Here is a 15,864-nt window from a genome sequence, read left to right as displayed (position 1 = left end):
GGCCTCAGAATGAAAGCTAGCAAACTAAGAGCCCTACTGTATGTTCTTCATTCCCAGCAATGTTCCTATGAGAAAACCTTATTAATGAGCTTGCAAACGAGCACCCAACAGGGAAATGTCACAAACAAGAGCGGCTAATGCCCCAGAAAATCAAATAACTGAACACTTGGCTGACTGTGGTGCCTTTCATATTTATAATAAAAAAGAGGAGGGGGGACTTTAATTCACTGATTCTGGAGGGGTCAACACCTTACTGAACAAAACAACTCATTTATTTATGTTCAGAAATCTCCAGATGATAAATTACATTGATGTTAATCACTTCAATGCATACTACACAATTAATATCTGTACTCACCAAAATTTAAGGGTTATTAAAAGTATGACAGCATACACATCTGGCTGATTTTTCACATAATTGGGCACAACAATTTCTCCTGGTACCACAAATAGAAGTACTAACAAACAAACACTACAAAATGCTGGTTCAATTAATTAGGACTTGAATCCACAAGACAAAAGCAATGCCCAGCTGTAGCTCAAGCCTTGTCTACTGTGCAACACAGACGAGCTGTACATCTTAAGGGGGAAGCACGCCCCTTCCTTTCTTTTTATCGCTCCTCCCTCTGTCATCCTTCAAGTAGGACATTCAATGGCACACAGTGAAGGGAATTTCATTTTCCTCTGAACTTCATTTGTAAAACAGGACTTAACTTATACAGAATTCCACCACCAGTCACTTGGCCCTGCTGATGTCCCAGTTGACATTCATTTATCTTAGATGAGACAGGGAGATCATCCCACAAACCTTCACTACGAGGAAAGCAGCTGAGGATACCTAACAGTACTTGGGTCTCTAGCCTTCCACGTCTTAGCTACTTGGGGGAGAATGTGAGGGCTGTGAAGGGACTCAGATTTTCTGGTAACTGTTGATCCGCAGTGATAGTCTGAAGAAATCTTCTTAGGTTACAAAGGAAAGGACATTAAGAAGAGCAATGTGGTTGTGGTGTCGCGCGCCTGTGATCCCAGCACTTAGGGAGGCAAAGGCAGGATGATTTCTGTGAGTTACAGGCCATCCTGGTCTACAAGGTGAGTCTAGGACAGCCAAAGCTACATAGAGAAACCGTATCTCGAAAAAGCATAAAAAAAGAGAAGAAAAGAAAAGGACAATGGTATATTTTAAAAAAAAAATTTAGATGAAAACACATAATGAATAAAATCCATAACTTTACAGATTTTAACACACAGCTCATAGTTAAAGCAATAAAGTAGCCTAAGGAAAATAGATCTTATCAGTGACTGAAGAAATTAGCAAAACTCTAATGGGTAAATGAATCATATGTTACAAGCAAAATGTGGTGACTGATAACTCACCTTCCCAGGTCTATGATATCAAAGAAGTTTTTAGGGGCTAGTGACCCTATAAAGGTGATAACTTCAGGGATTAGAGTCAATTTTAAAAAAGGAGGTGGGGGAGGGGGAAAGTGTACTGTTACTAATCATGGGTGTCCACAATAATTCAGTTTTGACAGACTGCTTTTGGAGCAACTGTTGTAAGAGCCCCAACCCTTTCCTTAGGCTCATCAAGACAGTAATGCTTGTCTGTAGAGAAAGAACTGCAGTGAGTGAAAGGAGCTAACTACCAAACTGCTTAACCGCTAAGATGTAGGGCCAAATGCTCTTAAGCATCAAGCCTATGGACAGGCGTCTTTTAACAGGCGCTCAAGGAGCCTCCAGCTGGTTGGGAATGATGCAGAGAATCCCAATTGTGTTTGGAGGTGCTGAAGACTTCCTGGCTGCCTTCACAAGGGTCAGTACAGCTCTGGGAATGGAATACAATTCTTAGATGGAAGAGCCAGGTGACTTTCTAAATTTCCAAGAATCTTAAGATCACAAGACAGACCCCCAACTCCCCTTGCGAATTATATAAAGCTCTGTATTATATAAACCTTCCTTTATAAGATGTTCTTTTTTTCATTTACATATTTTTTTAAAAGCATCAAGGATATACTGTCTATATGACTTTAGTTGAGAAAAGAACAGAGTGAATTGCAAAAGCAGCTGTAGTAAAGGTTTGAGCTGATCAGGATCTGCACACTCAATTCTGAAGGTGTCACAGCGACTCTCCTGAAGGGAGGAGCCCATAGTACTTTGTTGGATTAGAGTCAAATGGATTCGGATACAGAGCTATATTCATTTTCTTGGAAGGAGAAATTCCACTCGAATCTACAGAAGATGAAAACAAGGCAAGAAATTATTTTCACATTTTCCAGGGGTATGGGGCATACTGTTTGAAATATTCTGCATTTGGCAGTGAGTGTAATTTTGTAAGTGGGAGGGGCTATACTCTATTTAAAAGATACTCCAGGAAACTACTTAAAGGGTTTAGGGGTGGAAGCTGGGTGGGTATCCACTCAGGACTCACAAAGGAGCTAATGTATTATTAAAGCTAATGGGCCCCTACAAGGAACGTTAATGGATATTAAGTTTGCTTAAACGAATTACATATTAACAAAGTCACAAGAAATCTACTATCTGCCAATTTAGATAATATCTGATCATTTCTGTTTTCCCATTATAGGGACATTACACCACAATAGTTTTAGTGATATGAAAATTATAAGCATGATGCTCATAATGAAGCTATATAATGAAGTAGAGGAAATGAATTAACAAGAAAAACCTTCATTCTCTAATGTAAATTGAGCCATGCTCGCAGGGCAAGAAGAGGTTTGGACGAGATGGTCTCTTATAAGCAAGTTTATAACTTCCCCTACATCTTGTTCTGCTTGAACAATTTAACCACACAATAAGGAGGGCATCAGCTAAAAAATGGCTTCCAAAGACAAGTTCAAACCCTAAGAACCTGTGAATGGGGCCAAATTTGGAAAAAGAATCTCTGCATGTGTAATTTTCAGGATCTCAAGATGAAAGCATTCTGGATTATCTGGGTGGGCCCTAAACTCAGTGACAGTGTGTCTCTATATGACACACAAAGACGCCTCCTGAGTGATGGGCATGGGCTGTGAACACCTAGTCCAGGTGTCATCTAAGACCATCAGAAAACAGACACTTACCTTACGATCCGTAACAGCAGCAAAAGTATAGTTATAAAGTAGCAATGAAAATAATTTTATGATTGGGGGTCACAACATGAGAAATTGTATTAAAGGGTTACAAGTTAATTGAGAGCCACTGCCCTAATCCCTGCGAGAACTCCAGTGTACTTGCCCTGTAAGAAGCAGAAAGGACCCTTTCTAAGGCCTCTACAGGAAATGTGGTCCAAATAACCATCTCATTTTGGTCCTTTGACACTTAGAATTTAGTGAATTTCTATGTTTTTTTTTTAGGAAAGGTCTGAGAAATCCTAATTGTGATGGTGGCCCTAGAGCACTAGCAAAAGAACTCGCAGAGCTGGTATTGCATTTCCTCCATTAGATTCCCAATCACTGTTCTCCCACCCAAACCTCTGTAACACTGCCCACTACACACATTCCAATGTATTTTGGACTTCCAAAGGACAAATTGCAGAAAAAAAAATCTTTGGATGAAAAGTGAGAGAAGATGGCAACTTGGTTACAACCTTGGTTAGATTATGGCTTGGGATAGAAAAACTTCCCTTCCTATCTGAAACAGAAGTGCTTGGAGGAGAAGACAAGAAGAATCTCCCCTTTAATTTACAGGGGACACTTAGGGACACTCTCACTACAGTAGAGCATTATGGATGAAGTTCAACTTTTAACTCTCTGTTTTAATTAACACTAAACAAAGATGCAATTTAGAACAAAAGGTTGGTGTGAAATGGGAATAAAAATATGAACACCCAGCGTTTACAATAGATTAGAGGGAAGGAGGATCACCACAACAGACTTGGCCTGGAAATGATGACATTCACCACTGAAAGAAGCTGATCTTAAGCCTTGTTAAAACAGACTGTCACTATTTTAGCTTCATGTTTGAGCTAGACACAGTATCTTCACGTTCTCATTGGCACTTGATAATACAATAGCATTTCAGTACAATGATCTTTCTATTATTTTTCTACCATGACAACAGGGGGAAACCCATCTGCATGGTATACAATGTATATGTGAATTCCAACGAATGACCATTAGGAGTTTCTAAGCACTGGCCTCAAAACAAGATGCTTGGCTACTCACACTGCACTTCTAGATACCGCTGGGTTTGCAGGTTTCCTGTGACTGCAGGGTGCTCCACCTGACAGATCACTGGGACCCCATCATCCTCCTTGTGCACCTTCAGCATCAGCTGACTGGTCACAGTGTACATGTCCGACCACTCTTCCACCTCTGATTTGCCTGTGGGAGACAAAATACATCAAGATCCTTTCCCTTCTCCCTACCCCAACGGTGTTACTTTGGGCAACATGATGGCAGTGTCATGGGTCAGGGCAATCTGGCAGGACAGCCCATAATGTAGTTATTTCCCTTAATTTCTTTCTTTTCAGCCATGCATAACAACATGTCAGATATATTCCAAACCTAAATAGTACACATTATTTTATTTAAATAGAGTATGTATATTTCTTCTATCTTGGAACCTCCTGCCAAGTCAGTTGCAAGTCCAGCCATTTTGACTCTGGCTGCTTGTGGCACTGGGAGGACGAAGAGAAAAAGCTTTTCACCCTGCAGTCACTGGAACTTAGATATCTACCAGGCTGCCACAGAAAAACCTTCCAAGGCTCAGTCTAAATCTCCTAAGTAATTCAGTCAGCAGTAGAGATATAAACAACCCCCTTTGCCTACCCCCATCATCAACAATTAAGAGGGAAGGTAACTAAATGGACTTACTTAATTGAAACTGTAATTGAAATGTTTAAACTCTTTATTCTTTTGGAAGATCACGAGAAATGTAGTGGCAGTGGGCTAGCGCAAAGTAAGATATAGGGCTTTGGGCCAGATGGGAGATATGTCCAAGAACACCCAGAAAAGAGGGAGGAAGCTTCCAGAGGAATGAATAGGCCTCGGCAGTCCCTTCTTGACCCCCAGAGGCACTCCCTGAAGCGTGGTACGCTCGCTATTAACCTTCTTTGAATGTTTTGTACTTAATGGTACACATTTAATGACTCAGTTCATTTCGACAGAGAAGCTGAAAGGAAATGAGAAGCTCCTTCCTTACCTAGGAAGTAGGAGTTTAAGACAGAACAAGCATTTGGAAACTTGCTGCTGTCTACACAGCTCTTTTTTTCTGGATATAGATTTCCATATCACCTTTCTAAAATGGCTGCTTTCTTCCTTGCACTGTTTATTTATTTAATGAGCATACATATAGCACTTAATCTGTTTCAGTGAGTTGTAAATATTCACTCATTCCATGTACATAATAGTACCCTATAACTATTGTTTCCATTTCAGAGGAAACAGAGGTACATGGCTAAGTATTTCTGTTAACAAAGGTAAGCTCCAGAGTATTTGTTCACACACTACTTTCAGGGCAATGTAGAAAAGAAAGGGAGCCAAATGCTGACAGCTGTGAGAGACAGGATGAGCAATAGAAAATGGTCAAATAGGAACAAGGCTATAAGAGCTGCCCGAAGTGTCACTCCAAAGTCACAGTATGCAAAGGAACAGGATGGCATATTGGGCAAAAGACAGGTTCACCAGCAAAGTCATCCCTGTACATTCATGATTAACATAAGCTCTTGGTCTGCAATGCAACTTTTCTTGCAGGAAAGCACATATTGACAACTGATGGTATGATGCATGTTAGAATGATCTGGAACTTTAAAAATGGCACACCATGAAAATGTGCAGTTCTGAACCACAAAACAGAGAATAAGAGCAGTGAAACATGAGGTACAGACAGAGACAGCCCCAAACTGCAAGCTATCCCTAGCACAAGCTCTTCCCCAAGAGTGTAATCTTACAGGTTTGGTTCACCATCAACTCTCAAGCCACAGAGGAAGATTATGAATGAAAACAATGAAAGCCATCATGTTCTGGCCTCAGATGTTTTTGCTAACTGATCAGAAACCATATCTGAATGAATACTTTTGTTTCAGGCGCATTCGTTTGTAATTTTCACAAAGGCCTACTTGTGAGTGCCAGCTAACTGTTTCACAGCTAGGCAGTCTGCATCATACCTTTGAGCTCCTTGTTCCCTTTGAACCATCTGATGGTCGTGGCCGGCTTGCTGGCCATGGCAGTGCAGTTGACTTCAATCTCCTCCCCTTCAACTGCCGTGTCTTTCTGGATATCAATCATCAAATTACGTGGAGGAACTAGAAATTAAACACATATGCTTTGTAAATACAGGACCTGTTCATGGTCAGATTTTCCTGTTCGCTGGAATCAGTGTTCCTGTTACCAACAAAGGCAAATAAGGGACATTGCTAATGACATCACATCCGGATGGCAAAAGAAACTGCCAGAGGAGAAGAACTGGCTGGAAAATGCCATGTAAAGTGTATCATGCATAATCAGTTAATTCAGAATGTCTTTCCTAAATGTTTATTTAGTAGCCGGGGACCACTCTCCAATTTCTGAATTATCACTGATTGAGGACTAACAATCCAGACATTAGTCATTAGATAACGAATAAGGAAATAGGTATAAAATCAAGAGGGGTACACAATATTGAGATTAATGTCCTTAGCTGGAAGTCCCTGAAAGCAATAATTCTCCTTGAACTCTATCCTTGAATTTCAATCTTCATAGGAACGACTTCAAAGTCTACTAACAAAGATGAAAAGCTTGGGATCCGTTAGAAGAACCACTCATCACAAACACCTACAGGAAAAGTATGCCTCAAAACCAGATCCACTGAGCCAGAGAGACTCACAGAAGTCAGGACACACTCCTGTCCTCCAGTGGGTAGGGTGCCATTAAATAGAAGGTTCAGCAATACAGGAAATTCCAGGTATGAGCAGATATTTACCACACTCAGAATTCCAATGCTCAGACCTCGGAAACCAAAGGTGAAAGAGATTCTGAAGTGCTTGAAAGACATTCAGATATCAGAATTAAAACACTTTTCTGTAAGCATATTAAATATTTCTGCAATAAAACGGTCAAAACAAAAGACTTGAGGGTTTTCATGCTGAATAGCAATCAAGAGCGTGTACGTGACAGCAGTGATGAAGATGACGGGAGTTATCTCATACACACACACGTACACACTGAGTTGAGGGTGAAACCTCACATACTGCGTGCGGTCCTACCTCATGACTGAGCCTCCTGAAATAAAAATCAGTTAAGAATACAGAAATCAGTCATGTGAGTCTAAGGATATGAGCCCTGGCCACCATGAATAAGCAAAGACAGGGTGAGACTTATGATTAATAAGTTTCTCAAGTCAGAAGAGAAACAAGAAATTAAATATGTATAAACATGCCGTCCTGACCATCAAGTTGAATAATACATCCCTGATGCTGCTTCAATAAATTATGGGATTAAACCATGTTATTTGGGATTTCCAACTGTTCCAGTCCGATGTGAAAATTCTGTCCACAGGAAGACTTTCATACTGAATTAGAGCAACTGAAAATTCTTATAGAGAATGATGAAAGAGGAGAAACAAAACGATTTGTTGTGTATGTTTCTCAGCAAGATGGCACACTGTGGCAGCAAGGAGGGGTAACTGCAGAGGCTCTGCTCCATTCCCCATGTATGAGGAAAACATAGCATGCTGGGTCAGGTGCTTGGCTAATGCGGAATGGCCCAAATGAGTACTGAACTCATGGCAAAGAACTGCCCTGGCTTACAATTAAAAACACTAAGCCAAGGGGACAATTTAACATCCAGTTTACATGTGTACAGCTGATTGAATTTTTAGAAACCCAAAAAGAAGGTGAGATAACTTATTTGTGCAAATGACAGGTGGGTTACAGACTGCCACTTCCTATATCTTGACAGTACACAGGGAATATAGACAGTGCACACTCAGAGTAAGCAAACACTACTGCACTCTGGGTGCAGGATGGTAGGAATCATGAAGGGAAAATGCTATTGTTGGATCAAAACTTCATGGAAACAACTGTCTAAGTCCAAAAAAACTAAGATCTTGGTAAGTGACGTTACAAGAGAAATAAAGAGAGACTGAGGAGTGAAAGGCCACAGGAGGGTCCTCACAGACAAACTGAGGCACTGAAGAGAAAAGGTAGCCACTTGGAAATCTGGGTGGAAATAAAAATGGTAATGAAAATAATCCTTGAGGCTGATACATTTTATACTTCCTGATGAGAATGGTAATTATGAATGCCATTATCAGAATATGATGCTAAGGACTACAAGAGAGGGCAAATGGCTAAAGCTACTGATAATGCTGGAATTCCTCTGGAGTATTTTTCCCATTTCATGAGTCTGGGAGAAACATATTGATGGGCACTCATAATTTAGGCAATTTCTCAATAGGAACAGTCCCAGAAGTTGCCCCACACAGATGACTAAGTCTCCATGGGATCTGGTACTGATGCAGCCTGTCAGTTGTGCTCTGTGTTCTGGTATCTTGCCCTTGTTTTCTCACTATTTATGGTGGGTCTGAAGACACAGCAAGACTCCCTACTCCAGGCCTCTCATACCCTCCACCAGCTGCTCATTTCGTTCCCTGTTACTTTTCTTAAGGACAGACTGTTTCTTTCCGTGCATGGTTTTAGTCCTTGATCACTGGGCTCAGTGTTTCTGGGCCCATAGCTGGACAGAAAGAACAAAATAGTGATGAAGCTGTGTGGAGAAAGAGGCTGTTCACATCATGGCAGACAGGATGCCAGCAGTATGGACCTAGAAGGGCCCAGGACAAGAAGATATAGCTCCAAGGACATGTGTCCCAAGACACATTTCTTTCAGTGAGGCCCTGCCACCTCTCTCACAGATGCTATCATGTTACAAATCAATCTAAGGATGAATTCATTGATTAGGTCAGAGACCTCAGCATGCCAGCTGGTGAAAAAGCCCAGAAAACATGAAGCCATAACAGACAATTCACATTCAAATTGTAATAATCTCCAGTGGCATCTCTTCGTAGAAAGACTTTGCTGCCTCCATTTGGTCCTAAAGACGGTTGGTGTCAGTTACTCCCAGATCATCAACAATGTCTGCTAATTCAAAGTAAGGAGAGGAAAAAAGACCAGTGTACCCAGGATGGGAAAAATCCATGAATAGCACCTTTTACTTAGTTCTTTTTTGGGGGTGGAGGTGGGGAGAACTTGACAGGTAGTAAGGTCTGTATCTGACTCCCCCACCTCCACCCCCACACCCTTTGGTCTTAGCTTTCTCACTTTCACCTCTGTTGTAAATGATACACACTATGGGCCAATGAATTTCAGAGTAATCGGGGAATGTCTGGTTCCCAGGATTACCTTCCCGGAAAGCTGGCATCTTCTTTACTTTAAGCCAAGGGAAAAGTGTAGAAAACTCCCAAAGCTGGAAAATATACCCCGTGTAGAAAAACAACAGACTTGTGTACTGTTGAGGTCATCGTTTTGAGAAACAGCACAATGATTTCTCTCAAGCCCATAAATAGTTTTTTCAAGGTTGTGGCCACCCTGGCTCATCTTTGCTGAGATCAGAGGAAAAAAGAGGCAAGCAGGGTGGGAGTTGTCTGATTACAAGGATAAGATTTGATAATTTGCATTTTTGATGCTATAAAGACACTTCTCTTGGTCTTTTGTTCCCCTATGTAGAAACCCTCATTTAGTTTGAATTAGAAACACTCAGAGGTCTGTATTTCTTGGACTTTCAAAGAGCATCAAATTACTGAACAATACACATAAGGGCATTTAAATGTGCCTTTATGAAAACAGAAGGTTGGAAAAGAAAGTATCTTGGCTTATTAATCCTATCCCCATTTTTTCCTTTACTTCATCCTAATTTCATAATGTCTATTCTAACACAAGAGGTTAGTAAAATATAAAATCCATTCTAGAAAGCTGAAGAAAAATTGTTGCCAGCCAAAGAATACACGATCCATTAAACAGACACAGCAAATAAGAACTTCTTGTAACCATCAACGAAAAACAGCACAGATGCCTCTGGGAAGGAACATATAGAGGAAAACCTGAATGGAAATCACACACAGGGAAGCACTAGAAAACAACCCAGAATGTCAAGGTTCCTGCTAGCTAACCTCAAACCTATAAGCATGCTAATTATAAATATTACGCCTACAACATTAAAAAAAAATCAGCAATATCAAGATGAGTCACATTAATTACCACAAAAGGAGTCTTAAAGCTGATCAGTATGTGCAATCTCAGTCTAAAGTCCTTTAAAATAATTAGGTTCTCCCGTTCCTGGAATCTTAAGAGTGAGCACTAATCTTAGGAGGACGGGACTGTAATAATCTTAGCTACTGTTACTAGTCACTGCACTCATCTCAGCACGGTGTACTCTTTCCCTCAATCATCTCCTCTTACAATCGGAATATAAAGAGCCCTACATTGTGAGTGTGGATAAGGGCATGAACTCACCACAAGTGGAAGGACCGAATATACCTGGCCCCTGAAATACACAGAAACTATCACAGGAGAGTTCTTGGTTTTTACATGGATGAGATCCAAACATAATGTAACTACATAATAGCATAGAAAACACTAACAGTCATTTCTGTATCTTATAATTATGCAAAAGTGTTTTTATTTTTATTTTTTTACTTTTTGCTGAATGCATTAAGTAACTAATAGTCATGTGCACTAAAATGAGCATCTTCAACCTATCGAGGAATTTGACAGCTGTGTAAGTACATATGGAATCCTATTCAGAGCACCAGGGATAGCAATGAAGATGCTAATGCATCACTCTCCATTCATTATAATATCTAAAACTCTAAACCTTAGGAGGAAGGCTTGAATGTGTATCGGTGGAAATTGTCAGATTTTGGAATATGAAAGACTCTCACACTGATGACAACAATTTTACTCTGTCAAGGAATCCTAGAGTAACTTCAATGGAAAGAATATTAAATGAATGCATAATATCTGCAAAAAGAACATTGACTAGTATTACTTTCAAGTACACTTAAGTTAATGCTTTGATAAAAAGGAGACTATTACTCCTAGAATAATGAGACCTCCAAATGGATTACAGGGATGATGCCTCTAGGAAGTCTACATGTTGACAGTTGAACCCAAGCACAGGGAACGTGCACAGTTGAACTGGGATGGCACGGTGACCGAGACACTGATAATTGACAGGTAGCAGTGTCTTGCCAATGGCCCAAAAGATGTGCTCCTGAAAACTAAATGTGAAGCTCTACAAATGTTCTGAAACACGGCACACGGGCTTTAACTGAGAATGTCTGCTCTTTGAGACACAGTGGTTGTCAGGCAGAGTAGTAAGTACACAGAGTCCAGAGTCTTAATTCTGTATGAGCATGTCTCCATGTCTCTATAACACATATGTGTGCACATGTATATCTTTGTGGAGACTAGACTTCAGATATTGTTCCTCTGGCACCATCTACTTTTGTTATCTCAGACAAGTCTCTCACTGACTTGGGATTCTCCTAATAGATTAGGGTGGTTGCCCAGCCCCAGGTAGCCATCCCCTTGCCTCTGTACTGTGAATTAAAAGAGCTTGCTATCGTGTCTAGATTCTAGGGACTGGACTCAGGTCTTTTCACCAGCTGAGGTACCTCTCCAGGTCCTCAGATTCTTAGTTCTTATTGTATGCTTTGTATCCTCAGCAGAATTCCCATGAAATTAAAATATCAAAACCTAAAGGCTCCATATAGTAAAAAAAGTTCTGAAAATTCAAAATGTTACAGGTACATTCTGCTTCCTTGCTGTCACTCTTGCAGTGATGCTGCAAGTGATGGCAGCTCCAGTGTAGATGGTCACTTTAAATTCAAAAAGATGTGTTCACACACATGGAGACAAGCAGAGATAGAAAACTTCAAATGCTTCCTGGTGAATTTGGTTCATCTGCACAGCAGCAAAATCTCTAGCAGAGCTTTCCATGCAGATCTCACACAGATTAAATCAGGAGTGACGTACATGCAAAAGCTATAGACCTTTGCACACAGACCACACTAGGAACTGTGTGGCAAGACGTCAGGTCCCACTTTCTAAAATCACAATTGGTCATACCAAGAGTACATGCAGGCTTTGGGCTCATACTTTGGCTTAATGAATTAAAGCCATTTTCCCTTTTACAGCTGTGTTTAAATAAAGCAATGAGGAAGCAGTTCAATATGCACATTTATAAATACATATGTGTGCACACACTCAGTGACAATGTCCTTCATATTTATCTTTCCTCTTTAATCTTCATATCATTACACCAAGGAGCTGCAGCCTGACCCCTCAAATAGACTTTGATTCATCATCTTGCTGAAGGAGTAAATCAGAGAACCTGCCTTTCCACAGTGTTACGTCCTTGAAAGTTCAGTTCCGACCGCCTGGATCAGCTACTTACTGATATGCACCGGAGTATATGAACTCAGTGCTTTCAGCACAGAAATACTTGCTGACTATATCAAAACATAAAGCCAACACCCTGGCCACTGGCATTTCAGTGAAGAGCACAATCTGGTAACCACAAATGAGGATGCACAAGTCAGTGGAGGTGACCTCACAGCCTGTCATCACTTCTCTGGTGTTTCTGGTTAGTCCACTCTCAACTGCCTTATGTTGATGGCTCTACCTGGTGGCAAGGAATGTTTTGTGGGTATGAATTTCGGTTCTGTAGCATGATCTGGGCTATTAGTAATAAATAGGGCAAAAGATAAATAAAGCCAAAGGAAAAAGGCTCAACCACATTCAAATAAGGATGCCAGTCATCAGGTGAAATCATCACAAGATACCTGAGCTCTGTTATGGGTGGAGGTTCAGGAGCCCATCTTCTCCTCTCTTGCACAGAAAGAAAATAAAACTTGGGGTAGTTTTATCACACGAAAAGATGCATGTATTTGAGGCATCTGAGCTTCTTGATCTTTGCTTGTTTCTGAAGCTGGTGGGTTGAAACCCAAGAGCAGGTATAATCTATAAAGATGGGCGACGGCTATTTCTGAGAACACTGATAAAATTGACTATTTTTAAAATTCAGCAAGATGGGTAGTGGTTCTTTCTAAAAGAAGTTGCAACAGTGAGACCGACTTGTAACCCTTCCTTACTACTGGGAGCTATCTGGTAGCCTGAGCTGTCCCACTGGCTCCCCAGGTCTAATAAGCAAGCATGTCTTACCCAGGACTGTGATGGTGGTGTAACTCTCCTGTGGGGGGTCAGTGTAGAGCTGGCAGAAGTATCTGCCTTCATCCGAAATTGAGACGTTTGTCAGTGACACTTTGAGTTCACTGCTAGAAAAATTCAGCAGCTGAAACCTGCTGTCCTTCAAAGCTGTGAAACAAAACACAGTCAGTGATTGTGCAAAAGATGACGGACAATCTATTTTCCTTAACTAGGCAAGGGAAAAAGTCAGATGCTAGAAAAACAGCCACAGAATGGAAACAATTTAAGTCTTTCTGTATCTGAACAGTACTATTTTAGGTTTCTGCAGTAGCTACATGCAGACAAATAACCAGCCTGACCTCTCCTAAAGGAACTTGTACACACACCATCAATACCATCACCGTCACCCCCCCCACCCCCACCCCCCTACTGGGACTATTCCATTGCGCTTCTTCAACACTTATTCCTAAACTGTTTCAGGTTTCCTATTAGAGACTGGCAAAATGAAATGTGAAGGAAGGGGCCTATTTCGAGTACAATATGCCAGGCTCTCTCAGGTGAGCAGCAGAAATTCAGCAACAAAAAAGTACTTTTTAGAAAAAAATGCAAAGCCCCCCCTCCCAAAAAAAAAAGAAGAAAAGAAAAAAAAAACCAAATCAAGAAAATAATTTCAAAGCAAAATGTAAAATGCTGATTTTTAACATGTTATAGAAGACTATTTAAATTGGCCGCATCTGAATTTAGGGGATATTGATTGAGGTGGGGTGGGGCAGCCTGACCTAAGGCCTGTAGAGGACATAGCTGGTGACATACTTTTCTAGGTAAGTCCACCTTATGTGATCTGAAAATTGAATTTAGAATCACTACAACACTGTATGTGGGCTTCTTGTTTAAGTCTTTTCCACACGTTCTTTTTGGAAAGGCTATTCCCACCACGTGCATGTAGCATGCAGAGACCCACACTGTGAAGCTGCTCTCTCTTTCCACCATGAGAGTTCTCGGAATGGAATTCAGGTGGTCAGGCTTGCTACATGCACCTTCAGCCTCACACATTTCACCGCCCTTCTTTAGTCCCTTTAAATGTTCCCTGTTTATTAACCTTTTCATTGAATGAACCAAAATACTAGGAGCAGACAGGAGAGCAAGTAGCCCTGAACAGGGCATGATGGATACCTGCTTCAGTTAGGTGTCTTGTCAAGCCATGGCAACCGTATGAGCCTTGGTATCATATACAATTCAGTTTTAAAGGCTGGCTTTTGTTAAATTGCATCTGAATGGATTTCAGCCTATGGCTATCTCTGTACAACAGAGGTTATGGTGAAAGATCTGGTCCTGTCATTACAAGTATAGATTGCCTTGGAAATACCAATCTTTAAACCAAACAGGTTCCCTATCAGAATGCTATATTTTCCTTGCCTTACCCTATTTGAGTTGTTTGTGTCAGCTAAGTATTTGGGACTCGATTGCAATTCACCTTGAATTACTACAATCAATTCCTATTGCAAAGTAAGACTTTTAAAGGGGACCATTCAAGGTTTCTATTAAGTAGAAAGATTATGATTGCCTGTCTCTTCTTCTTTCTAAAGAATTGACTAAACTTTAAGCATCTAACATTAAATTAGAAAGAGGTGGCCTTGGCAATCTCTTTATCAAGACAATGCATAGGTTAAAAAAAAAGTTGCCATCTACTACTGTAGGTGGAGACTTACGCCTGAAGTCTCTGAAGTAAATGGTCTGCCTGTTGGGGTTCAGTAGTTGAATCACGGAGTCGTCACTCTTATTGACTTGGCAGCTGATGGTTGCAACTTCTCCTTCGATCACTGTCACGTCTTTAGTAAACAGATTCTGTCCATCACCTTTAAGAAAAGGGAGAAAAAGGTCAGATGGAACTCCCATCATTTAAAATTTAGTCCGTGAGACCCATTACAGCAAAAAAGAAGTTAGAAATCCTTTGCAAAAGTAACAGCTGGTATGGCCCTAAATACTTTTCTCCCTAGTTCACAGAATGAGTCATCAAACCAAGGGAGTTCTAGCTTAAGATACAACTAAGCATGAAAGTGACATGGCTCAGACAGAAGGGGTACTGATGTCCCAACCTCAGGTGAAGCAGTGTGCTGAGGAGGAACCAGAAAGACTTAGATTGCTGTGAACACGGAAGCTCTCTCATCTAGAAGAGGGAACATACGGTCAAGCCCTGACTACATGCCCTTGACCCAAGATAAACGTAAGGAAGGGTGGCTTATTGAAGAAGGAACAGGAAGGCTCAATAAATGACCTCATCTAGTTAGCAGGTGCTGACATTCCCAATGTACAGGCAGTTCATTTTGTCATGTGGAGGGGTAAAGACCAAGCTGCCTATGACTCTTTGGGACCTCAATAAAAGCCAAAAAAAAAAAAAAAAAAAAAAAAAAAGCCACAGTTTAGAGTCTGATTCAGCTGTCAAAAACACACCTTCATGACTCACCCAAAGCCCAACACAACCCTGAGCTCACCATCCTCCCTAATGATCACCCCTTCAGCCACTAAAAATTTTTTCAGAACATGTCAAAGTGTGAGAGCTTAGATGCACTGATATAAGGCTTGTCTCTGTATCTGCTCTATTTGCAGCATCAAGATTTGTTCTAGCAGCCAGAGCATCTCCTAAATGTGTGAAAAGATCACAGCACAAGGTAGAAGTTCAATTTAGAAGCAGAAGATAAGGAATTGTGATGTGTTTGATTCTTTGGTTGGCATAACGGGGG

At 40.8% G+C, this 15,864-nt stretch overlaps 1 protein-coding gene across 6 annotated transcripts in view; it reads right to left on the bottom strand.

Annotated features, from left to right (window-relative positions):
* Cadm1 (cell adhesion molecule 1) overlaps window positions 1-15,864 on the bottom strand; it is a 322,638-nt gene that overhangs the window by 49,713 nt on the left and 257,061 nt on the right. For all 6 annotated transcript variants that reach the window (XM_060373186.1, XM_060373195.1, XM_060373190.1 and 3 more), the window contains exons 2-5: window positions 14,833-14,979; window positions 13,139-13,291; window positions 6,104-6,241; window positions 4,161-4,319 (exon numbers count right to left, since the gene is read on the bottom strand). In XM_060373186.1, the coding sequence (XP_060229169.1) occupies window positions 4,161-4,319; window positions 6,104-6,241; window positions 13,139-13,291; window positions 14,833-14,979 (597 nt within the window). The remainder of the gene's footprint in view (window positions 1-4,160; window positions 4,320-6,103; window positions 6,242-13,138; window positions 13,292-14,832; window positions 14,980-15,864) is intronic.

This window comes from Meriones unguiculatus, chromosome 1 (genome assembly GCF_030254825.1).
Source record: "Meriones unguiculatus strain TT.TT164.6M chromosome 1, Bangor_MerUng_6.1, whole genome shotgun sequence".
NCBI lineage: Eukaryota > Metazoa > Chordata > Mammalia > Rodentia > Muridae > Meriones > Meriones unguiculatus.
This window is presented reverse-complemented; position numbering and strand designations above follow the sequence as displayed.